We start from the raw sequence: 26,014 nt of genomic DNA on the forward strand, positions 1-26,014 counted from the left end.
TGATTTGTGGCTCTTTGTTGGCTTATGTAATCTATGTAGCATTAAGAAGATTTAACACCCAAAGAGATATCTAATGAGAAAAAAAAGGCAGCAGCGAGTTTATGGGTAAGAGTCTAATGCGTAATGCTTTTCTCAGCAGAGAGCTGTGAATGTATGGCGCCACTTTAAACAATATAAAAGGAAAGAGACGCTTGGCTCCTTTTAAAAATGAAAATATGTGAGCAGAGGCATATTATGCATGTGATAGATTGCATGAGTCTTGAATATATCCCGTAGCTGCACGATTTTGGATGAATTAAGAATCACTTTTTTTTTTCAATACACTACTGAACAGATAGCTAAATAGAATAAGAAGTAATTTCCAAAAGGTTATGACAAATCTTTTAGGAAAAAATATAGGAAAAATAATAACTAAAATTATTTCGGTAATCACAATTGTTTAAACAATTATTACCAAATTATTTTGGAAATATATAGTATTTTATCCCATGTAATTATTGCACTTATACATTTTAAAGATCATGAAATTTCACAATTCTTAATTCCGAAGCATACTGTAAAACCCAACAGTTAACTTTATCATATGGAATGAGTGTAGTTAACTCAAAATTGAGTGAAAGTTAATTCTACTCATTTAAAAAAGAGTTTTGAACTCAGTGTTGAAGGTAATGAGTTAATTAAATACCTCATTACTTCAACTTAAATGGAGTAAGTTCACAGTACTCATAAAGATTAGTCTTTAAACCTTAATGATTTGTTGCAATCGGTATCCTCAAATGGTTTGAGAACTTGTTGGGTTTTACAGTGCAGAATGGGACGAAGTAGAATACAAATTAACAAAAAAGTTCCATCAAAAATATGAATCTAGATAAAATTCATGCAGAAGGGTGAAAGGATTTGGGAGTGAATATTTCAGAGGAAAAGCTGAAACGATGCGTTATTGGGAGTGAACAGAACAACCTCCTGTACTCGCTTAAGCTTAATTCAGTTTAAGGTCATCCACAGACTTTACTACAGCAAGGATAGACTTTCCCAGATATACACAAATGTAAGTGACACATGTAAGCAATGTCTTTCTGTTAAAGCAGATTTGGCTCACATGTTTTGAGCATGCCCCAGACTGCTTGATTATTGGACAACTATATTTAAAATTCTGTCCGAGGCATATAAAAAAGTCATTATAGGCCTAGTTTTGAAATGGCTGTTTTTGGAGTACTTGAACAAGATATAGTCATGTCTAATAATTATTAAGACGCTTATTCCTTCGCTTGTCTTATGGCTCGGAGAAGAATAATGCTTGATTGGAAATCAAGTAAACGACCTTCAGTTTCACTCTGGTTTAGTAATAAGATGCTGTTTTTAATATTGGAAAAAATGAAACACTCTCTTAAAGAATCCACTTAATGTTTTTATACAGTATGGAATCCAACGATCTCACACTTAAAAAAGGTGTAAAACTTTCCCCAAACTAAAACTAACAGGGAAATTAAAAAGTTTATGCTTAAAAGGATAATGCAATCAAACTCAACGGGTAAACTATGATGTTAAATACTACCTCACTGTACTATCATAACTCTGGGACAATGTAAATATTTAATTTATACAATTTTATTTTTTCTTTTTTTATTTTGAAGGGGAGGGGGGTTGTTTATGGGAAAAAATGTAACAAAAAATGTCTTGTCTATTCTTTTTATGTATTTTTATTTTTTTATGTATTATTTTATTAATTTACTTGTAAAAAACAACAAAAACAACTATGTCTTACAATTATGGAAAGAAGAAAAATACAACAAAATAAAAGATTAAAACTCAAACAAATATTCACTGTAAGAATTCAAGTCTGTGTTGGGAACGGGAAAACTTTGATAACAGTGTAATACATATGCCACACCTATATGTATATATATATGGATATGATAAAATCAATTCTGGAATATATAAGCATGTCTGATGGAAGAACTATAGACATTGCATTTATGAGACATACAATGCTTTTAAAAGTCATCTAGAGTTTTACTATTTTTGAATCCGTTCAGTCTCTTTCCAGTCTGGTGGGAGCAGTTTTAGCTTAGCATAAATCATTGAATTGGATTAGACCATTAGCTATCATTTTTGCTATTTAAAGCTTAAGTTAAAACCTACGGAAAATTAAAAGTTGCTATTTTCTAGGTTAATATGCCTAGGAACTACTATCAATCTGGCATACTAATCAATGAATGGTCTTCAATGAAAATAAGCTAAGCTAAAATGTTATTTAAAGGTCTCGTGAAGTGCTTTGAAATTTGCATTTTTATTCGATGTTTGATGTAATCGAAACACAATGAGAGGGTGGAACATAGAGTAGCCCCTCCCCTTTAAAAAAAAGCCAACAGTGTTTTGTTTTATCATCGCTCTGCCAGCGAGAGTTGTTGAGCTCAAGTGCATCAAATGAAAAGCAAATGAAAAGCATCTCCAAGTGGGCGGGGCATGTCAAATACTAGAGACCATTTGATTGGTTATGATGTGATGAGAAACTATAGTGTGAGGTGATGTGAGTAAACCCATTGGTCCATTTGAGTGGAAGTGACAAACTACAAGCTTTACATGTTTCATTTGCACACTGACAATTTATATACTTCTCTTACATATAGAACAAGCTTTGTGAAGAGAAGCTATAAATTTAGCATGTTCAACTTTCACATCAAATGTTAGTCACTTACATCTCTTCCCGGACTACCAGCCAGACCTGGGGCTCCGACTTCTCCCTTCTGCCCTTTTACCCCCTGAAGAAGTGAATGAGAGTGACAGACAGTAAAGGAGAAAAGCTGCAAGCTGTAATACACTTATTAACAGTCATACCAACATGGTGCCATCTTTCTTTACCTTCACTCCTACAGCTTCCCCCCAGTTGGCAGCCAGACCCTGAAAAATAAGAGAATGAGAAATGGGCGAATCAATAGCCAGAAATAGTATCAAGATATCCCCTCTCCTTCATTCAGGCCTGTTGAACAGAAATTCGATCGTGCCAGGCTCTGTTTCTAAGATAAAGATGGCGCAAACACTTACCGACTCTCCCTTCTCTCCTTTCTCCCCTTTAGCACCTTCCAAGCACTAAAACACACAAGGATACATCATGTCATCATGATGTACATCATGAGTGTAACAAGTTTCCTGTAACTTGTTACACTCATGTCATACTCAAGCAACTCATACACTTTTAGTGGAGTCCAAATCATCGGATACCACAGTAATAATATGGCATTGATCAGTGCTTAATTTGTGAATTGCGAGGTCCCGGAACAGATCGTGGTAACAGATCCGGTGTGTTACCCGAGGATGTAGAGGTGCCATGCACGAAAGTGGAGTGGGGGAGGGAGGTGTGAGATGGCGTTGGATGGCGGAGGGGTGTCGCGGACAAAAGTGAAGAGCGGGGGGTTTGTAGCGGACGAAAGTGAAGAGGGTTGGGGAGTCGCGGAAGAAAATGAAAGTGAACAGCGGAGGAGGGCGGTTGAGTAGGGGGATCAGTAAAATGAGGTGCCGGATCAGATTTCAAAGGTGCCGCATCCGGATCCGGCTTTTTCCGGCACAAATTAAGCCCTGGCATTAATGATCACTCAAAATTGTTATGAAGACCGTCTAGTTAAAATGTGGTTTAAAATAATTCTATAAAATGTTATAATGTCTATATATAAAAATATACACTAACCGGCCACTTTATAAGGTACACCTGTCCAACTGCTTTTATGCTCAATGCATTTAGGCATGTAGACATGGTTAAGACGATCTGTTGCAGTTCAAACCGAGCATCAGAATGGGGAAGAAAGGTGATTTAAGTGACTTTAGTGTGGTTGTTAGAGCCAGACGAACTGGTCAGAGTATTTCAGAAACTGCTGATCTAGGGTTTTCAGAGAATGCCATAAACCGTGAATCATCTCAGACTGGTTTCTTGAACATGACAATGAGTTCATTGTACTCAAATGGCCTCCACAATCACCAGATATCAATCCAATAGAGCACCATTGGAATGTGGTGGAACGGGAGATTCGCATCATTGATGTGCAGCCGACAAATCTGCAACAACTGCGTGATGCTATCATGTCAATATGGACCACCTTGTTACATCTATGCCATGAAGGATTAAGGCAGTTCTAAAGGCAAAAGGGGGTCTGACCCAGTACTAGTAAGGTGTACCTAAAAAAGTATTTTTAAATATTTGATTATTATTTGATTTATACTTGATTTATTAATGAAAATATTATTTTATTTTACTATAATTACTACTACAACAACAACAACTACTACTACAACTACTACTACTACTAATAATAATAATAATTAAATAAATAAATAAATAATAATAATAATAATGATAATAATAATAATAATAATAATAATAATAATAATAATAATAATATGGGTTTATTTAAATAATAAACAAAAATTAATATAAACAATAAAAAATTAATATTAAAAAATAATTAAAAGAATTGCTTTATTTTTAAATATAATAACTAATTATAATCACTATAATTCTACATAAATAATGTGTTCAATATATTAGCAATATATTATATTAATATCATCAATACATGCATTTAATAGTTTTGAATACTGTCAGCTTTACATGCAAAAACATATTGACTCACTCGTCCAGGAACTCCAGCACCTGTGCAGTCCAAACCCTGTAAGATTTACACAGCCAATTTAAAATACAAACACCATACACATAAACATTCCCAACAATACTGCATATCAAGCGTTACTTGTTTTTATATGCCCCTTATTAAACCCCATCCTAAAGACTCCTAATACTGTCTTTATGCGGTGCTATTCATTAATGTTATTAATATATTAAGAGTTAATGCCAGTAATAATGAAAGTTTTGAGTAGTCGGCCAAGCTGGATCACTGGCACAGAAGCTCGCTCCTAATGAGGCATTTGTAAAATATGCCAAAATAAACAGCACTGCAGTCATTTATTCCCAGCAAGCCTGGACGCAGAGAAGAATTTAGCACACAAACTCTCGCTTCGGTATTATTCGGTGGTTGACATTTCTTACCCGATCTCCTTTTTCTCCCTTGAGTCCAGACTGACCCTCCTGGATAACCTGCAACACAATTTAATGAATACGGTTTACTTTATGCATATAAAGCAATATCATATTGAAGAAAACCAGCCTGGGCTAAGCTAGAAAATTCAATCAATAATACAAAAATACATACAGCTGAAGTCTGAATTATTAACCCTCCTGAATTATTAGCCCCCTCTATATTTCCCCCCCAAATTTCTGTTTGACTGAAAGATTTTTTCAACACATTTCCTAACAGAATAGTTTTAATATCTAATTTCTAATAACTGATTTCTTTATTTTTGCCATAATGAGAGCACATGATATTTGACAAAATATTTTTCAAGACAATAGTTTTCAGCTTAAAGTGACATTTAAAGACCTAATCAGGTTAATTAGGTTAGCTAGGCAGGTTAGGTTGCTTTTATTTGATTGTAGAATGAAAAAGTGGCGACTGACGTAACATGCTTTTTCCGCACAGAGTTGACTTTTTTTTCAACTGGACCAGGGGAGACCAAGCTGGAGCACTTACTCTGGTCCCCCAGGCTCTGCAAAGGTTGGGGAAATTCGAAACTGAACCAAAACTAATGGTTACAATTGACTTAAAAATGGCAATTAAAATTCAGGAACTGCAACCAGCCGAACCTAGGAAGTTTAAAAAAACAACCGTGAGCGCACCGCACACAACAGCAAAAATGCAAGGCGCAACAGTCCGTTAAAATGCAGGGCACATAAACAGCGTGCAAAATGCTTGCGGATTTTAGTAAACAATTCAAAGGATGCACCTCTTAAAGCAAAAAGTGTGTTCAGTATGATCGGCCCCTAATTAGGCAAGTCATTATATAACGATGGTTTGTTCTGTAGGCAATTTAAAAAAAATAAATAAATAATGTGACTTTAAAGTGGTTTAAAACAAATTAAACCTGCTTTTGATCAAGATCTTTTATTACGCTGGACTAAAAATCGATTCTGTTTGAGACGTCCAATTGATTAATATGTACCGAAAAAGTACATAGAGAGAGAAAGAGAGGGGGGTGGGGGGTCCTAGAGTAAAATGAGAAAATATGATACACCGGTGTTTTGGAATATGGTAAAAACTGTATCTGATTGGGCAGTTCATAGATTGGGCCATCACCATACTGGTCGATCTTTCTCTGTGGGATAGCAGCTTAATTACAATAAGTGAGATCCGAGACATGACTTGCCACAGATAATCAGTTGCAGGATGTGGGTTAAAGTCCCTGGCGTCTGGCTGAGATCAAGACCTTTTATTGCGTTTGGATAACTAAAGCGATCTACTCCCAGGAGAGGGTAGAATTCAGGGGCTGTGCAATTTACTGCCAGAATGAAGTTGAAATTGGAGGGCACGTAATTAGCGTTGTAAAGCTTAACTTTTCGATTTTAGGTGAAAAATGTAATCTGTTGGAGACATGGGGTGTCATCACCAGAAAGGGGAAGTTCCAGAGTAAAATGAGAAAATATGATACACCTGTTTTCATCTGTTTTGATATTATTTGTTTCTATTTTATTTATATGTGTCTCTTTTATTCCTGTTTCTGTAAAGCACTTTGAATTGCCACTGAGTGTGAAATATGTAATGTAAATAAACTTGCCCTGCCTTGCTTTTATTCTAGCAGAAATAAAAAAAACTAAGACTTTCTCGAGAAGAAAAAATATTATAGGAAATATTATAGGAAATACAGTGAAAAATGTCTTGCTCTTTTGAACTTGATTAAAAAAAACTCACAAGAGGGCTGATAATCTTAACTTCAACTGTAAATACATGAATTCTGTGCAAAAATTTTTATACATGCAACCAGCATGTGATGTGGTAAAAGCATTGATCAAATGTTGATACTGCACAAAAATAAATATATAAAAAACTCACTATCCACCCTTTTCCGGTTTGGGGAACCCCCATTCAAAAGAACTAAAACAAATCACTTCAGACAATTATATCGCACTTCAAACAATCCATATACTTTATGAAAACTGAGAGGTAAGTTTGGCTTTGTGCTTTATTTTGATCGGTCATGAAAATAACATATTCATATTTTAACACGACATTATCACCATACCATATCTGCAGCCCAATTTTTTTTGTTTTGTTCCACAATATTATCCCTGCAGTACAGTTATCTGTAATATTGCTGCAGAAAGTCTTGTTTGAAGTTTTTGAGACTATTCGTGATCTGCTAAACATGTATATTAAAATATTTTTAATATATGATGGATGAACTTTGAGGAAACCTCAATTTACCTGGTTTGTTTAAAGATGTAGTTCACCTAAATTATTTAACTTACTCACTTTTTACTCTCCCTCAAGTGGTTCCAAACCTTTATCAGTTTCTTTCTTCTGTTGATCACAAAAGAAGATATTTTGAAGAAAGCTGAAAACCTGTAACCACAGGCTTTTATAGTAAAACAACAAATACAATGGAGGTCAATGGTTACAGCTTTTCAACATTTTTTCAAAATAACTTTGTTCATGTTTAACAGAAACAGACAAATCTAGGTGAACCATCTCTTTAAAACTCTTCATTGATTGTTTACAGTTTGACAGAAGTTATCTTGCAAAGCATCATGGGGCATCGGAAAAAGGTGGATGTAAATCTGCAAGTGCATTGATCTAATAAAGTTCCCGGCCAACCATTAAACATTCATACTCTACAGGTCTCATGAATCGATGCTGCATTTTCCACAACTGCAAATGCATCTTTTTTTTTTCAAGGGCGTGAAAACACTCATGCGTACTCATGCATGCAGATCCTGCTGCATATCCATACACAGCCATTATACATGCTGCACACATGACAGACTGAATGGGAATACCCACACTCGATTCCTCACTGAGCAGTACACAGCCTGCACACTGGAAAACAGAGAAAACCATGTAGTTTTAATCCATTGACTCGCCTTTTAAAGGGATAGTGCACCCAAAATGTAAAATTCTGTCATTGTTTATTCACTGTTTATGTGTTCCAACCCTGTTTGACTTTCTTTCTTCTGTTGAACACACAAACACACTAACAATATATTGAAAAAAGCTGGAAATCTACAAAAAAATGTCATGAAAGTCAATGGTAACATGATATTCAGCTTTCATCAAAATATATTCATTAGTGTTCAATAAGTAAAGTAAAACTATTGGTCAAAAACATTTTTGTTAACTGAAATAAAATAAAGAAAAAAAAAAAAATTAAAACTAAAACAATTACTAAAACAATAACTGAAATAATATACTAATTAGCAAACATTCATTCAGTTTCCTTCGGCTTAGTCTGTTTCTTCATCAGGGGTCGTCACAGCGGAAAGAACTGACAACTTATCCAGCATATGTTTTACACAGCGGATGCCCTTCCAGCTGCAACTTAGTACTGGGAAACATCTATACACACACACTTTCACACACAAATACTATGGCCAATTTAGTTTAGTCAATTCACCTACAGCGCATGTCATTGGACTGTGGGGGGAAACCGAAGCACCCTGTGAAAACCCACTTGAACACGGGGAGAACATGCAAACTCCACATAGAAACGCAAACTGGGCCAGATGGAGCTCAAACTAGGGACCTTCTGGCTGTGAGGCGATCATGCTACCCACTGCACCACCATGACGCCCACAAAATATATATTAAAGAAAGCTGGAAATATAGATATGTTTTTTTTCTACTATGAAAGTCAATGGTTACATGGTTTTCAGCTTTCCTCAAAATATATTGTTTAGTGTTCAACAAGGGTATATTAGTAAATAAAAACTAAATCTCTTGGTCAAAAAACTTTTTTATTAACTGAAACAAAATTAAAAATATCACTATAAACGATAAAACTGATGAAACCAATAACGAACAAGTTACTGAAACAATAACAATATTAATTACAATAAAATTAATATTAATATTAATAACAATAAAATAATTAGCAAATAATAAAAAAAATGTTGCAATTTAGAGAAACACCTGTACATTTTACAAACATATTTCCTTTATTTGCCAAAATTGGAAATTTTAGGCATGTTTAACTTTGAAGCTTAGCACTGTCGCCTCACAGCAAGAAGGACGCTGGTTTGAGGCCTGGCTGGGCCAGTTGGCATTTCTGTGTGTTCTATGTTCTCCCCATGTTCATTTGGGATTTCCTCCGGGTGCTCCGGTTTCCCCCACAGTCCAAAGACATGCGGCATAGGTGAATTGGGTAAACAAAATTTGTCATAGGGCAGCATGGTGGCGCAGTGGGTAGCACAATAGCCTCACAGCAAGAAGATCGCTGGTTCAGGCCCCGGCTAGATCAGTTGGCATTTCTGTGTGGAGTTTGCATCTCCCTGTGTTCGCATGGGTTGCCTTCAATCCTAATCAAACACAGCTGATTCAATTTGGTGAAGTTTATTTTGTAAACTAATTTCGAGAGGATCACGCTTGATTGAGGCTGGTCCTGCATTAGCTAATACAGAATTTTACAATCAGATAATTCCTAACTCACTATAAATTACCAGAGCATCTTACCTTAGCCATCTTCATCTTGATAAATCCCCCCCTTCCACCCCTATTCCTCCTTTTTTTTTCCTTGACAGGGCGGCACGGCAGCCTATTGGTTATCAATGTTGCCTCACAACAAGAATGTCACCGGTTCAAGCTTTTACCTGGCCAGTTGGCATTTCTGTGTAGAGTTTGCATCTCCCCGTGTTCGCATGGGTTTCCTCCGGGTGCTCCGGTTCCCCAAACAAGTCCAAAAACATGTGGTACAGGTGAATTGGGTAAGCTAAACTGTCCGTAGTGTATGTGTGTAAATGAGTGTGTATGAGGGTTTTTCCCAATGAAGGGTTGCAGCTGGAAGGGCATCCGCTGCGTAAAACATAGGCAGGATAAGTTGGTGGTTCATTCCGCTGTGGCGACCCCAGATTAATAAAGGGACTGAGCCAAAAAGAAAATGAATGAATGAAATTTGCCATAATGTATGAGTGTGTATATAAATGAGAGAGTGCGTAAAACATAAGCTGAAAAAGTTGGTGGTTCACTTTGCTGTGCCGACCTCTGATTAATCAGAGACTATAAGCCAAAGGAAAATGAATGAATGAATAAATAATAAGAGGTTTTGCACAATACTTAATGACAGCTGATACACTAAACTTTGCTTTGGTCTACAATGGACAGGACATGTTAAGTTCGTTAAACTATAATCACCAAAAATTCATCAAAAAATTTGAGCTGAAACTAAATATACAGCCAAGTCTGAAATTATTCTGACAAATTCTGACTTAAAGTTTTTGTTCCAATGTAAATAAAATCGGATCACCAAAATGATCCCTTTGGCACATCATCTTATCTTTTGGGGAAAAAAAACTTGCTGGTTGAATAAAAGTATAACTTAAAGTCAGAATTTGCCAGGGGTATGAACCATTTTCGGGCTTGACTGTATAGAAAACTAACTAGAAATGTGTTCACTCAATTTAAATTAAAATAAACAAAAAAAAAATATTTATGAAACAAACAAAAACTAAACTAATATAGAGAGCAAATTGCAAAAATAGTATTGAAATAAAAACAAATTTAAAAATGCTAAACTATAGTGACTTTTGGTGTACAACAGAAGAAAGAAACTTGTAAAGGTTTATAATCACTTGAGCGTGAGTAAATAGTGAGTAGTACTATTCATTTTGGGGTGAACTACCCCTTTGCGGTGGGATTTTTGTACGTGGCCTCTGCAATAAACCTACATTGCCTTACGTGCAGTTGAACATATTAACCTGCGGGTGGCAGTGCAACACAAAGTTAACGGACAAAATAGGTTGCGCGTGCACGAGGACCACGACTGCGTGTCATTTTGGTTTTTCTCACAGGAGACAAAGATCAATAAGGAACAGAAGACTCCTTATGGCGATGCTCACCAACACCAGCTGAAGAGCTATAAGGGAGGAGGGGACACGCAAAGTGAAATATTTATTAAAAGCTGTTCGTTTTTAGCGAAAAAGCACAATTAAAACAGAATCTACCACCCGTCGAGTTCTGCTTAGCCAACAGGCGGTTAACGCGCATTGATGTGGTGAGCACAGACTGTTAAAAATGGTGGTGAGGTTCTGAGAGACAGAGAGGAAGGGGCCTTTTCTCTGCAGCAGCTCTGGCTGATTCATTCTTTCCAGAGGTGCACACTAAAAAAAAGCAACATGATGAAAATCAACTCTTTCATGCACTCGCTCGGCTCGCATCAGTGAGCAGATTTCATATAGTTCCACTGCTGGACTAGGTATCGCTTTAAAGATTTCATGTGTTTAACCAAACTCACTGGAATGTTCTGGGTTCAATAGAAACTGAGAACAAATGACAGCATTTGTGGTGTGATATTGATCATCACAAAGTCTAATTTAATTTTTTTTAAAGATGAGAAACCGCATACAGAAACAGTGTTTTTATTTTATTTCACACACAGTTTGGAGATTCTGGGTTTGTTTTACAGCACTGCAAAAAAAAAAAAAAAAAAAAACATTACATCACCTTAGAATTATAAGGTTCTATCTGACATTTTTGTCAAAATTGAGTTATTGACATTCTTATTAAATGACTTTTTTTTTTTACATGTTTTTTATAAGTTGTTTACATTTTAAGACTTTTTATTAAAAAAATGTTACACACATACTGTTTGCTATGGAATGCAAAAACTTTGAAGCTCAATATCTCAAAATCATTCAGAACGCAGATAGAACCTTATAATTCCAAGGTGACGATTGGTTGACTTTACTTAAATAAAGTGAATAAACCTGTTGCTTTAAAGCATAGGTCTAAAACTCAATTCCTGGATGGCTGCCGCTCTGTAGAGTATTGCTTCAACCCTAATCAAACACAGCTGATTCAACTTGAAGTGTATTTATAAACTAATTTCAAGAGGATCACGATTGATTGAGGCTGGTCCTGCATTAGTTAATGCAGAATTCAACAATCAGACAATACCTAACTCACTATAAATAACCAGAGCATCTTTCCTTACTGTAAGTAAGTATTACTTGCAATTTTGGTTACACTGTAAATTACAATTATAATTGTGCAGTAAAACTACAGCCATCTTCATCTTGAAAAATCTCCTCTCCGATCAACTCCTCTCCTTTTTTTTCCTTGACAGAACAGCACGGCAGCCCAGTGGTTCGCACTGTTGCCTCGCAACAAGAATGTCACTGGTTCAAGCCTATATCTGGCCAGGTGACATTTCTGAGTGGAGTTTACATGTTCTCCCCCACGCTTGCGTGAGTTTCCCCCAGGCTCTTCGGTTTCCTCCCACAGGTGTTTTAGAATGAAAACGATCCCCTTTCCACAACTCTTTGCTACACCACACCCCTGAAAACACACATCACCGCACACACTGCAGCAAATCTACCCAGAGGAGAGCTGTGCTCGTCAGACTGTACATCAAGGATTTACCGCTGGATCTAATCTCACTATATTTGTTAAACTTGATATTTAATTCATCTTGTTGTCTTTATCTGACGACATATTCCCTCACTTTGGTCTTTGAATCTATTACTTGCTCTCAGGTAACGTGTTTTGGCTGAGCACAAAGATAAGTTAATGATTAATGTAACCAGGTACATTCTGTATATTGACTGATTGCTTGCCTTTATTTCCTATAATGTATTTATTGTATGTTATACTTTTATAATAGACATTACTGATTATTAAAACTGATATTCAGTAAAAGAGAGGACATGTTTTGTATTTTTAATGAGAATGAAAGGAGGCAGTAAGGTTATAAGCTCCGTTTTGTTAAATTATGCATACAGTTAAGATGACGCTCATATAAATATGTAGCTACATGACGCCTCAACATTTCTGCTGTCTGATAAGTTGCTAATATCAAAATGAAATTAGCAGTTCCTTAAATCATGTTTTCATTTCATTGTTAAGATACACTGTTCCCATTGAAGATTTACCCGACGTGTCCTCTGGAGTTTGTTTTCAATTTCAAACTTTAATATTGAGGGAAATGTACCAATCAGAGAGGCGAATGTCTGCAGCTATGCCTCTGTTTTCAGATGTCTCCCTTTTCCCCTGTCCACACTGACACGAAGCAGCAGTGTTTTAGAATGAAAACGATCTCTCCAGCATTTTCAACTCTAAAACTCTGGCATAGTGTGGAAGGATGGTGTAACCATAGCAAAACTTATGCATTTTAAAACGAAAACGCATTAGTGTAAAGGAGGCTTAAGACTACCAGAGACTATTAAGCAGGTGTGAGTTGGAGGGGCGTTGGAGCTAAAATGTGCAGAGCTACGGCCCTTCAGGAAATGAGTTTGAAACCACTGCCTTAATGGGATAGTTGATCCTAAAAATTATATTTACTCCCCTTTAAGTGGTTATAAAAATTTGTGGGGTTATTTCAGAAGATGTTTTGAATAAAGCTGAAAACCTGTAACAACGTCCATAAAAGGAAAAACAAATACCATGGAAGTCGATGGTTACCGGTGTTCAGCTTTCTCCAAAATACAGTATCTTCATTTGTGTCAAAATAAGACATCAATTTAAGGGAGAGTAAATGATGACAATTATAATGAACTGTTATGTAATAAACTGTAATGTAATAAAAGTTGAGGGAAGCATCCCTTTACAAGTATTAAGTAAATTAACTTTGTTCATAATCATAAAAATTCAGTCAACCAAGCAGTTCACGTTTTAAAGTCAACCTTTAATTTTTAAGGCAACGGGTTTACTCGCTTTAAAGTATCTAATCGAGTCCAATGTAAAGAAAATATCCTTTAAATGTTTCTTCTGTGGCACATAATCAATTTGTGTCTGTAGATTTCAATTGCAATACATATATTTAAATGCTGTTTTCTCAAAATGATTATTTTTTATTTTGTACTTCGTCATAAATCTCAACTTTAGCATATATTATGTAATATCCTATTTAAAATGTTTAAATGCAATTTTAGAAAAGTTGTAACACAATTTTGGACAGTTTCAGGGTATAATGATGAACTTTTAATGGTTACCAAATGTATGCAATCGATATGATCTACAATAATGTACAAAAGCAATATGATCATCACATTGATGAAATACATTTAATATATCAATATGATCAGATCCTTTCTTAACTGATGTTTTCTCAACTTAAAACACTCACCGGCCACTTTATTAGGTACACCTAATACAGTAGTGAACCCGTTTTTGCCTTCAGAACTGTCTTAGTCCTTCGTGGCATAAATTAAACAAGGTACTGGAAATATTCCTCAGAGACTTTGGTCCATATTGACAATTATAGCATCACGCAGTGGCTGCACATCCATGATGCAAATCTCCTGTTCCACCACATCCCATAAGGTGCTCCATTGGATTGAGATCTGGTGACTGTGGAGGACATTTGAGTACAGTAAACTCATTGTCATGTTCAAGAAACCAGTCTGAGATGATTCACTCTTTATGACATGACACGTTATCCTGCTGGAATTAGCCATCAGAAGATGAGTACACCCTAGGTCATGAAGGGATGAAAATGGTCAGCGACATTACGCAGGTAGTGTGGCATTGAGATGATGCTCTATTAGTACTAAGTACTAATGGGCCCAAAGTGTACCAAAAAAAATCCCCCACACCATTACACCACCACCACCAGCCTGAACCATTGATACAAGGCAGGATGAATCCACGATTTCATGTTTTTGATGCCAAATTCTGACCCTACCATTCGAGTGTCGCAGGAGAAATCGAGACTCATCAGACCAGGCAACGTTTTTCCAATCTTCTGTTGTCCAATTTTGGTGAGCCTGTGCAAATTGTAGCCTCAGTTTCCTGTTCTTAGCTGACTGGAGCGTCACCTGGTGTTGTCTTCTGGTGTCTACATGCCTAAATGCTGCCATGTGATTGGTTAATTAGAAATGTGCATTAACGAGCAGTTTGACAGGTGTACCTAATATAATGGCCGATGAGTGTATATATAAAAAGTTAACATTAACAAAAGTGGTGGACAACAATTTCAGACCCAATGCTTTTCCTGGTTAATCATATCAAAACCACATAAGCCCCACTTACATCCCACTCAAAAACAGGAATTTTGAGGTTTTGTGTTTTGTGTGAAAGCAGATAGTACCTACTTTCTCTGAGTCATATAAGATGAGTGTTGAGTGGGTGCAGAGAAGGGGGGAAAGGTGACAAACTGACATGAGTTTTTTGCTTATAAAAACATGGGTGGGTTTCTCGCATAGTGCCAGAAGAGCGCATTTACCAAGCAAAAGTCTCTCCAGATTCCTGAGGTGTAATGTCTGCTATCAGTAGTAAATTATCTCATGTGTTTGTCAGGGTCAGGTGTCAATGTTCTTCCCACTGCAACTCAGCACGCAGCAATTTACTTACCAATTAAACTGAATTTCTACAGCTATTCTGTGGATTCAGCAGGGGCCGCACTTCTTTTTGTCAGGTTTAGAGCTTCATAATTGGGACTGCCTGTTGCTATTGATGGCAAACAGAAATAAGTGATTTTTCTGTTGACTTAATATAAACAACTTACTTTTTCCGCCAGTTCTTTGGATCCGAGGATTGCCTGTACGACATAAAAACGAAACAAAAGGTCAGATTTCTACAACACGATGAAATACTTCAAAAACAATCTATGCCTTGAAACTAAGAGTATATCAAGCACCAGATCTTAAACAGAGAATAATAGTCATTTAAACAGAAAGAATAATAATGTGCAAAATCAAGTGTGCTTCACCAATGAAAAATGTTCCAACATTTTAACAAATCGTTGCTTCATTCATGTAGACAGTTTGCTTTGTTTTCTGAATGAATCAGCTATTTGAACAAATCATTAGAATGAACAATCACTCATTAAATTCAGCATGAAACAGAAGCCTCGCTCACAATGTCAAATTTCAGCCACAATTTTGTCACCTGAGACAAATTTGGAAAATCCTAAAAGATTCCTGAAATCCTAGGCTAAAATTTGTGATCTTTGATCGTTTGTTTGACATGTTCACTGACAGCCGCTTAGTGCTCGTTGCGATCAGATTTTTCCTCCGATGAAGTTCTGTCAGTGTCAGAAGATTTCAGAGACTTTCCTGCATTGACAACAGCTGTGATGAGCGTCAATCCAAGAACCAACAGAAGCGCAGAATCTGATGACGCAATCCATGAGACAATTCAAATATCACAGTTGGTTTTTCTTCCTGGTATTATTAGGTGCGCTGTGTGCAAAATTGCCGCTACAGATTGTTTATGTTTGCTGTTAGTAATCATTTCAGAACGCGAAAGTGTCACGGATGGATGATGTCAAACTAAAAAGTTTTATTCTGTGTTTGGCGTGTCTTTATTGTCATTTAGTCAAACATTATGACAGCTGAGATCTTACAGTGTGACATTGGAGCCATGTTTGTGCAGTATGCAACAATTGTTTAGGATTATAATAAAAAAACAATGTGTGAGCCTGCTTTTACATCCAATTGAAATGGTCCTGAAATATTTTTTCAAAATGTAGGGCAATGTGTCAGCGCAATAGCCTAGTGGTTAACGCGCCGGCATATGGTGCAGTAGCACGTCAGGGCGTCCCGAGTTCGAATCCTGGCTCGAGGACATTTCCCTACCCTACCACCCTCTCTGTCTCCCACTTCGCTTCCTGTCTCAATACTGTCCTATCTAATAAAGGCAAAAAGGCCGAAAAATAAATCTTAAAAAAGAAAAAAAATGTAAGGCACTGTATGATTTTGTCCTTTAGAAACTGACTCACGTTATGTCATTTGCACCGCCTCATTTGCACTAGACGCTTCTTCCGCGTCTGGTGTAAACGCAGCATAAAGTTTTCCATGTGACCAGAAGTATTGAAAAGGGGGAATATAGGTTGTGAATTTCATCTTCCTATGGTTTCCTTCTGGGTGCAAAGACATGTGCTATAGGTGAATTGGATCAACTAAATTGGCCGTAGTGTATGAGTGTGTGTGGGAATATGAGAGTGTATGGGTGTTTCCCAGTATTGGGTTGCGTCAGAAAGGGCATCCGCTGTGTAAAACATATGCTGGAATAGTTGGCAATTTATTCCACTGTGGCGACCCCTGATAAATAAGAAACTAAGCAGAAGAAAAATGAATGAATGATGTGCTTACAAACATAAATATACAAATATTTAAATACTCAGTATGGTTTATTTATTCTTATTATTTATTGAGTCTACTGAGTAAAAAAGTATCAAGCACCCCATCTTTTACACCAAACCAAAAATAATAGCAATTTCAACAGTTCACACTTAGCTGATGCTTGATTATAAGCTTGTTTGGCATGCTGTCCCGGGAGAGAGCCCTGAGTTCAAAAGATCCTCGAGCCCTGGGCTTCCACCCGTTTGGAGGGCGAGAGGGGAGATTGAGCTCAGGTAGATCTCAAGAACTCCCCCGCTTATTTGTGGCTATTGACGAATTGATTTATAAGGGAAAAATACTGTTGGCCAGGAACTTGACTATGGTTCTTTTGCTTGGTTCCTTTATTAATCTGGGGTCCTCAAAGCGGAATGAACTGCCCACTTATCCAACATATGAGGAAAACATGCAAACTCCACACAGAAACGCTAACTGACTTGACCAGCTGATTGAACAAAATGAAAAGAATGATTGGTTTAGTGTCACATTAATAAAGACTAATAAAATAAAGTAATAAGTACATTTATTGTTCATAAAATATTTGAAAAAATCGTTGGAATGAGCAATTAAATGGATCACTCATTAAGACAGGAATTTTCCTCCACCTATTGGTGGCTTTAATGACACATTTATTTATTAAATGGACTCTAAAAATACAGTTTATTTATTGTTGTTATAAAAAAAAACATATTTTATAATTTTCTGTCAACATAGCACAACCCTTTGTGCAATTTATGTTCCTGAAAATGTATTATTTTATCAAAAACCGGAAACATCATTAATTATCTTACTGCAGTTGTAGCTGCAGATTTTAGCTTGTACTGAGATGAAAAACAGACAAACTGAAGCCCCTTAAAACAGGATCCAGCAATACCTGCAGTGTGTACATAACACCATCTCTCACTTATTGTTCTGACGTTGACATGCTCAAGTGTATACTTATATCTGCTGTCATATTACTGTTACCCTCAGTTTCTTCAGTATGTACAACACCGAATATGAGACTCTTTTGAAAGAGAGCAAATGGGGAGGAGAACTGGCAAAGCAAGGAGAGGGGGAAGTGTGGTGAGGAGGGACATGATTTGAAAGAGAACATCAGCGACAGACAGAAAAACAAAAGATGTGTTTGTGGAGCAGACGCGAACGTAAATCCTCAAGTCATGTCCGAGCAGAGCAGGCAAACGAGGCGGAAGGAAGGCTGATGGGAATAGAGAGGGATGGAAAACAGAGAAATCATGAAAAAAAAGGCTATGAAGGAAAAGTGCTTATTACCTAATCACCGGTCATACCCTGAGACCCAGTTCAGAAATTGCTGAGAGCGTATAGCACGTACACACAAACACTAAAAGCAGAGCTCCTCAGAGAACATGAAATGGACATGTTGTCCATATAGCTACAGGCTTACACGGGATGGAAAAGAATTATGATGACCTGTTCCAAAAACCCTAGTGGAATGATCGCATGAATAATGCAGGGAACTTTGTTTAGCTGCAACCGTGCGGCTCTCAGCTCATGAATTTCTCCCTGCTGGTGAGCTCAAGAGAAAGAATCCGATGATGGAAGAATGCTGTGCTTTTAAGGGGCTTTAATGTGGGGTGGATTGAGGATATGCGTAGGAGGAAGGGGTTAATGCAGAAGTAGGCTAATGCTAGCAGCGTCCAACACATCCTGGAACTCATTACAGTTTGTCGTAAAACACAGACTGCAGTGTTACAAGACAGTAACCTGGGTCAGGGAGAAACATGGAAGCATTTGTGATTTTTATTTTTTTTGCCTGTCTGCGCATGTGTACCTCATACAGATAAATAAAGGGAAAGTATATTTGGACTGAGCTACAGCTGTGGTGCTGTCTGGATAACACTGTGTATGGAACAATTCCCCGTATGAACACATAAATAAACACACTTATCTTCGTGGGGACTTCCCACAGACATAACGATTTTTATACTAGACTGTATATTCTATTCCGCTATCCCAAAATCTAACGTTCACAGGAAACAATCTGAATTTTTACATGTTCAAAACACTTCATATTCTGTATGATTTATCAGCTGTTTTGACATGGAGACCAAAAATATTCCCACAAATTAAAAATGTAGTGTTATTACTAATCATGTGGTCCTCACAACTATAGCAATACCAGTAAATGTTGACCTTACGAGGACATTTTTCAACCTCGTTCTGAAAGGCTTATTCTGAAAACGTACCCCTATGTACATTTCTGGAGAGCGCCAAATACATCCCAAGAACTACGTTTTTTTATTTTCCCGCAAATCCACTAAAGGGCACTGTGTATGCTTTTTTCAAGACCTCATATTTTTCTTACGAGTGCCATTCGAACCTGCTCTTCTCGCATAAATCTACCAGACGCCGCTGTCCACTGACTGACTGACCAACCGACGGATCCCCCCACCTACATCCTTTCCTAAACCCAACCGATAGTGTTTTAAAAAGCACCAATTGATCAGCGACCACCCACTTCCCTAAACCCAACCAACAGTATTTTGAAAAGCAATCTAAAAAAGAAAACCCCCTTAATTTTTACCGTGTTTTCAGATTTTACCACATTCTCACCGTTATTTACTTGTATATTTTATTTTTTGGCTTTTATTGTTAGTATTACTTGCTTTCTGGAACCATTCTTCGCTGGACTTAAACCCCATTGTCGTGATCAACTCATTCACCGAAGTATGTGGCGAGCCACTGGACAAACTGGTAACAGCGGAAAAGTCGTCCATATAGAGGTAAGTGATCAGCTGGTAAGCGCGAAAAGAAACGGTGTCATAGCGCCCCGTATTGTTCATTTTAAAGGCGAAATGCAGCCATACGTACTTCTAGCTACATAATTCGCAATCTCCAGAAATGTATACAGGGCTTGATCACAATTTGAGTATCATCTCACACACTCACAGGTCAAATCTTTTAAAAGTAATGCAGCTGTAAATCTGCAAATATACACATATACAGTGTTTAACTCTAATATGAACTGTATTTTACTGTAGGACAGTTATGCAGTATGTTACTGTATTTTTAAGTTGCATTGTGATAACTGTAATTCTATTACAGTAAAGTTACAGTAATCTTATAGTAAAGACATACAATATTGTAAATACATATACAGCAAGATAAACGGTGCTGTAAGTGTAAATACAGTATTTTTACTGTAATTGTTTGACAGCAAGCTACTTTAGATTCTATTGGAAATCGTTAACAATGTATACATAAAATAATCAAAGCTCCTAATAATTAAAATGTCCTAATTATTGCTTTAGTTGACTAATGTTTGCAAAAAAAATATTAACAATGATAATATTTGATCAGTATCATTATATAAAGTGATCATGTTTCTTCAAAACTTGGATTAAATTGATTTATTTATACATTTATTTATCATTTGAACTCATTGTCAACATTATGAGGCTTTTAATCTGTTATATTTACCTTCAAGACACCTTCATTTGTGTACTGTAAAAACATTTCTTAAATATTTGTACATTAGAGAAAATAAATCATAACAGAAACTGTATTTTGGGGTGAACAAATCCTTTTAGGCAAAAATACAAATTAAGGTAATTATTCTAAATTGTACAAATTTGCCTTCGTTAGACAATTGCTCAATTTGGCAAAATCAAACACTATTTAGTTAGAGCACCTAGCATATTATCAGAGGGATGAAAAGAGTAAATACTGAGAAAGGAATTAGCATGAAGGTACACAAAATGACACATCTAAAGACTACCAGTGGAGTTAATTCCCTAGTCAGCACGTCAGCAAAGATTAAAAGCATTTATACCTTAAACTATTAATAGCATTTCCACCCCAACCCTCCTACTGCGATTCTCGTTGGGATGTTTTCCACGCAAAAGTGGGAATTTAAGAAACACTACATATTGCAGCCACACAGTTACACGTAGCTTTGAGTGTGTTTGGCTCCAGAACAGAGCCCTCTGGATGTAATTATGCTGCATGTCTGAGTGTGTACGAAACAATACACGTGGCAAACCGAGATGATATGTGACCAGTTGGAGACCAGCTGAAGTGCCTTCACCGAGAAGCTTTTTATTAAGCCCTGCTAATGATCATGACTCACTGCTGCCAGGAGAAACAACAAGAGCAGCCCACACCGACATCACAACTGCTCTTTTCCACAGACAACCAGCTCTTGCCCTCGTACACACCGCTTTCATTAGCATCGAGAAACTGCTGATGGATTGGTTTTGCAGGGGGAAAATAGCATCCAAAAATCTGGTCCAAAGAAAAGGGAAAGGCTGAACTTTGGTTATTCCTGGAGAAGGTAGAGGCCGCAGAAATGGAGAAAGATGTGAGGGGGTCAGTGGTGATTGTGTGTTTATTTGTAGCTGCTGATGTAAACTTCATCTCCAAACCATGAAACTTTGATAGAGTTTTGTTTATATATAGTGCACGGTTGGCCAGCAAAAGGATAGTTCATCCAAAAACCAAAACTCTTTCATTTGCTCAACCCATCTTGCTTCAAACCATTGTGACTTCTCATGGGGAGATATTCAATATAGCTGCTATTTAACAATAAAACATAAAGCTTTTTATACTTTGTTAAAGAATTGACTAATATAAAAACTAGCATGAACAAAAACTGAACAACACAAATAAACAAATAGGTAACACTTTAGTTCAAGTAATTCAACACTTTCACAACAGATTACCTGTCTATTATTAAGATATTAATTGTTTATTAGCACTTATTAAGTATGGTCTTATTTTACATCCCTAACCCTACCCAATACCTAAAGCCAACTATTACATTAATAACTAATAATAAGTAGCTAATTAGTGGTTAATTGTTTGTAATAGGATTTATACAACAGTTCTATCTGGTTCTTAAATCTGATTGGCTGATAGCCTAGAGATATTAAAGCAATATCAGCGCTCGTACAACCTCTTTATTCTTGTGTGTTACTCTGCCCACACTAGGACTAAAGAGGAATTTAACAACTTTGTAAAGTTTGACAAATATTGCAGCTGTTGGACAACAAAATGCACTTTTGAGGCTTTTTGTAGGCAAGAATGTTGTTGTTTAGATCGCAACTATGCAGTTTGTTTATAAGAATAGTGCCTATTTTAAATAATTATCATTTCAGAAATTAAGCATGTTATCAGCCATTAGCCAGTCATAAAATGGTTGACATTCCGCCACAAGATGGCGACAGAGACTGCATAAAAAGTCCCTAGGGGACAAAAATTCTGTGTAAATTTCAAACTACGGCTGAACAAATCCTTATAAAATAGGTAAATGACATTCTAAGTTGATCTCTTTCTTTTGTATGTTGTAGTGCTGTATTTTTACCATAGCAATCTGGTAGTATTTGCCTTGCTTTGGCTTTTTCAGGGTTAATTATGGTGGCATCTTAATTGCAACTGAGAAATACTGGGAAATATTTGTTAACTGATGGCATTTTAAGCCGTTCAGCCTTATAATCTTAAAATGTGATCAAAATCGCGCGGTTTGTCATCACTTTAGACATTACGCTAGAGAATCATTCAAATACTAGCTCTAAAGTGACATTGGTGAAGTAGCAACCGTTTCTGCTGTTTTGACGTCAGCAGCAGATGTGAGTGGCGGAAGAAGGTAGTTCCTCGTACAAAAGAATCTTTGAGACTCTTTGTTTTTGAATTTCTGTTTTATAAACACAATAATGCCATTGAAATGTTGTATAGATGCAATATCACACAAGTAGCAGTGTGATATGGCTATATATCTTCACTGGTAGGACGAACCAGTGAAGGCCTTCACAGTCAAAGCCTGTGGTCTTGAGCCAACGCACGCCTCCCACCATGCAGCCATATTGCACTGCTATAAGTCAGATCATGCTCATGAATTGTGCATTAAAATAAAGTGTGACCATTAAAATGATTATTCCATCTGTAGTAAAATTGCTAGTGCCACTTATATGAAGTGGCCTTGACAATATATGATTACATGTAAATTAATAATTTGGTACAATGCACTTAATGTCTATATACATATTTTTACATTGTACTCATAATTAAAAAAATTGCATGGTTGTAATTATGTTTGCAATTTATGTATGTAATTGCATCTGTAATCATAGTATTGACCCATCCCTTACACCTTAACCCACCATTAAACCCGCCCAAACCTGTACCCAACCTTACTTGCAGCCTACCTCAATAGCACCAGAAGTGCTCTGCATGAACACAACAAGTACATTGCACTTTTTAATGTAAGTACACATTAGTTAAGGCCACTTAATATAAAGTGGGACCAAACTACGACTAAGTGTATAAGAGAGAAAGAAAAACAACATGTAGGTGCAGGAACAATTGTGGATAGACAAGAACCAAAGGAGCAAGCGTGAAAAATAAAAGAGCTGCAGAAGTAGCTTAACTTCAGCATTTCTACAGCCCACTGCACTACAGCCATTTTCTATTTTTCATTTTGCAGAGGAGGTCACTCAAAAGCCTCCTAATGCTTAATACTTACAAACAGTGTCATTTTATGCTGAAAACATCAGAATATTTAGCAGTCTACATCTTCATCTCATTTCTTCATCTGTTTACATACTAATACTGCTGGAGTGCACCATTGAAGGGTTTTAACAGGGGAACTTACAAAAAGTCAACTGGTTGCTGCAAATTAGCATATTATAAGTATAGTTGGCTATAACATTTCAGGGAGTTTTAATTTATTTTATTTTATTAATTTTTTTCTTATTTATGCTTTTGAATCATATTAAAAGTCCTTGATATTACTTCCCTGCTAAAAAAAAAAAGCAGCTTAAACCAGACTACGCTGGTTTTAGCTGCTTGACCAGTACAGGTTTGGACCATTTTCGGGCCATTTTCATATGCCAGCCTGGTCTTTGCTGGTCAGGCACTTGTGTCTGTATCCAGATGTATCGCTGTAACAGCCAAGAGAAGAGGAAAAGTCACGCCAGCAGGTCAAATAGGCCACAGTGAGAGAGAGAAAAATGGAGTTCACTTTCATTCTCTCAATCACAGTGAAATAGGGGCTTCTGCTGTAAGTGTCAGTGAAAGAGTGTGTGAGTTTCTGCGTTTTTAAGTAGTTGGAGCGTTGTAAATACTCAAGTTCACCTCCCTCGCCATAGTTGCGACATATGACATATGAGCGCATATGAGAAAAATGACGTCAATACATAATAACCGGTTATGATTATTACTGAACCGATACCGAATTGTCCACGTCTGCATCACTGTGCACCGTAGAAAGAATTAATTTTGACACCCCTAGTTTCCGAGTCCAAGCCGTTACTCATTTGAAATGAGAAAATATTCATTTATGACCACTTTTGAAGTCATATCACACATTAAAGTGAATTTCATATAAAGTCATGGTGTACACAACAGTCTCTGGACTTCCTGCATCACAGACATCAATATTTTAGCAATTGATAAAAAAATGTATCACTTGTAAACATTTTTTATTACCATTTGTTGAGTCTCGCCATAGAGTTTGATAGAACGCTTTGACCTGAAATCTGCTTCACGTGATGTCAGACTTAACAAGCAGATAATGTTTTCAGTTTCATTTCATGTAAAGAAAATCATGAAAAAAATTGAATCTTAAAAGTAAAACTGTGAATCGAATCGAGTTTCATGAATCATTACAACATTTAGAGTCATGGCTATAAATTTTATTTTGTCTGTCTGCTTTTTTGCTTGTTTTTAGCAAATTTCAACTTGAGAGTGATTAAATGAACAGAAAACACTACAAGAAATGTTCATATTTGGATGAACCATCCCTTTAATATAATTTTTTTATGTGCACAAAATGATGATGTGTTTTCGGTCATTACTCTAATTATCTTGCATCTTGCACTTTAAAATGCCATCAATTAAAAACATGTAGTTTGTTTGAAAACATCTCTAGGCCTCTTCAATATGTTCCATTTCACTGAATTTTGTGCTACTTACTAAAACAAGGGTGCATCGTGTGTGTGAGTGCGTGCGAGTGTGTGTACGGCCTCTTAATAGCTCCCACTGAGAGCAAGTACGTCTGTCTTCAAACACTTCAAACCATCTTAAGATCAAGATCCCGCATTCAATAACTAATAACCCCGCTCTTAATTTCGGTAAGATCTAGTCATTAGTGGCCTTGGTGCACTTTTAGCGGCTCGTGTTCAAGTGCAGCATTAAGATGTGCTCTTGCAGGAGAAGGGTTTATGTTTTCAAAAATAACACCTGTACAACCCATTTTAATTACACAAAGTAGAGAATTTCTGAACAGGATCATGTACCTGACTGAAGGGGTTGGGCACAAACTCCACCTGGTTCTCTGCAGCTCGGCGACTCTTTGGAGCATCAGGCGGGCACTACGGAAAAACAAGAGTCCAATTAAAACAATTTGTTCAGTATTGATACATAAAATTAACACAATTTTATTCCTTTTACAATGTATTACTCCTTTTAGTAGATTCTGTTGAGCTGCAAGGGCTACAACCTCTTGTAGAAAAGGGGCGGAGAGCAACAATTAATTTGCATTTAAAGAGACACACTCAAAAAGCTGAATTTACAGCATGATATCATACACTACCTGACAAAAGTCTTGTCGCCTATGCAAGTTTTAGGAACAACAAATAATAACTTGACTTCTAGTTGATCATTTGGTATCAGAAGTGGCTTATATGAAAGGCAAAGTCTTCTAGATTACCCTTATTTTAGCAAAATAAAATATGATCATGACTTGATTTCTAATTGTTTAATTAGGACAGTAAGGTCTGACTTTGCTTAGACAAAAGTCTAGTCATTCAAACAGAAATAATGTACAGTATAGAATATAAAGTCATGGTGCAGTAAGAAAAGAATTAATATTACGTGACTCCCATGAGCTTGAAGGACTGCATCCAT

The 26,014-nt window shown here is 36.6% G+C and overlaps 1 protein-coding gene and 1 long non-coding RNA gene across 17 annotated transcripts in view; one reads left to right on the forward strand and one right to left on the reverse strand.

Moving 5' to 3' along the window:
- The window catches only part of col16a1 (collagen, type XVI, alpha 1), a 156,668-nt gene that overhangs the window by 72,509 nt on the left and 58,145 nt on the right, over positions 1 to 26,014 (reverse strand). For 8 of the 16 annotated variants that reach the window (XM_087295957.2, XM_087295949.2, XM_087295953.2 and 5 more), the window contains exons 8-15: positions 25,405 to 25,479; positions 15,535 to 15,567; positions 7,884 to 7,919; positions 5,039 to 5,086; positions 4,626 to 4,661; positions 3,046 to 3,090; positions 2,863 to 2,901; positions 2,700 to 2,762 (exon numbers count right to left, since the gene is read on the reverse strand). In XM_087295957.2, the coding sequence (XP_087152083.2) occupies positions 2,700 to 2,762; positions 2,863 to 2,901; positions 3,046 to 3,090; positions 4,626 to 4,661; positions 5,039 to 5,086; positions 7,884 to 7,919; positions 15,535 to 15,567; positions 25,405 to 25,479 (375 nt within the window). The remainder of the gene's footprint in view (positions 1 to 2,699; positions 2,763 to 2,862; positions 2,902 to 3,045; positions 3,091 to 4,625; positions 4,662 to 5,038; positions 5,087 to 7,883; positions 7,920 to 15,534; positions 15,568 to 25,404; positions 25,480 to 26,014) is intronic. The other 8 variants (XM_087295958.2, XM_087295950.2, XM_087295955.2 and 5 more) reach the window with 1 other exon arrangement.
- Positions 11,417 to 16,536, forward strand: LOC148679812 (uncharacterized). The gene is made up of 3 exons (XR_015945396.1): positions 11,417 to 12,835; positions 13,238 to 14,169; positions 14,220 to 16,536. It is a non-coding gene; the product is annotated as an uncharacterized LOC148679812 (long non-coding RNA).

Source organism: Danio rerio, chromosome 19, assembly GCF_052040795.2.
Source record: "Danio rerio strain M-AB ecotype USA chromosome 19, GRCz13ab, whole genome shotgun sequence".
Taxonomy (NCBI): Eukaryota; Metazoa; Chordata; class Actinopteri; order Cypriniformes; family Danionidae; genus Danio; species Danio rerio.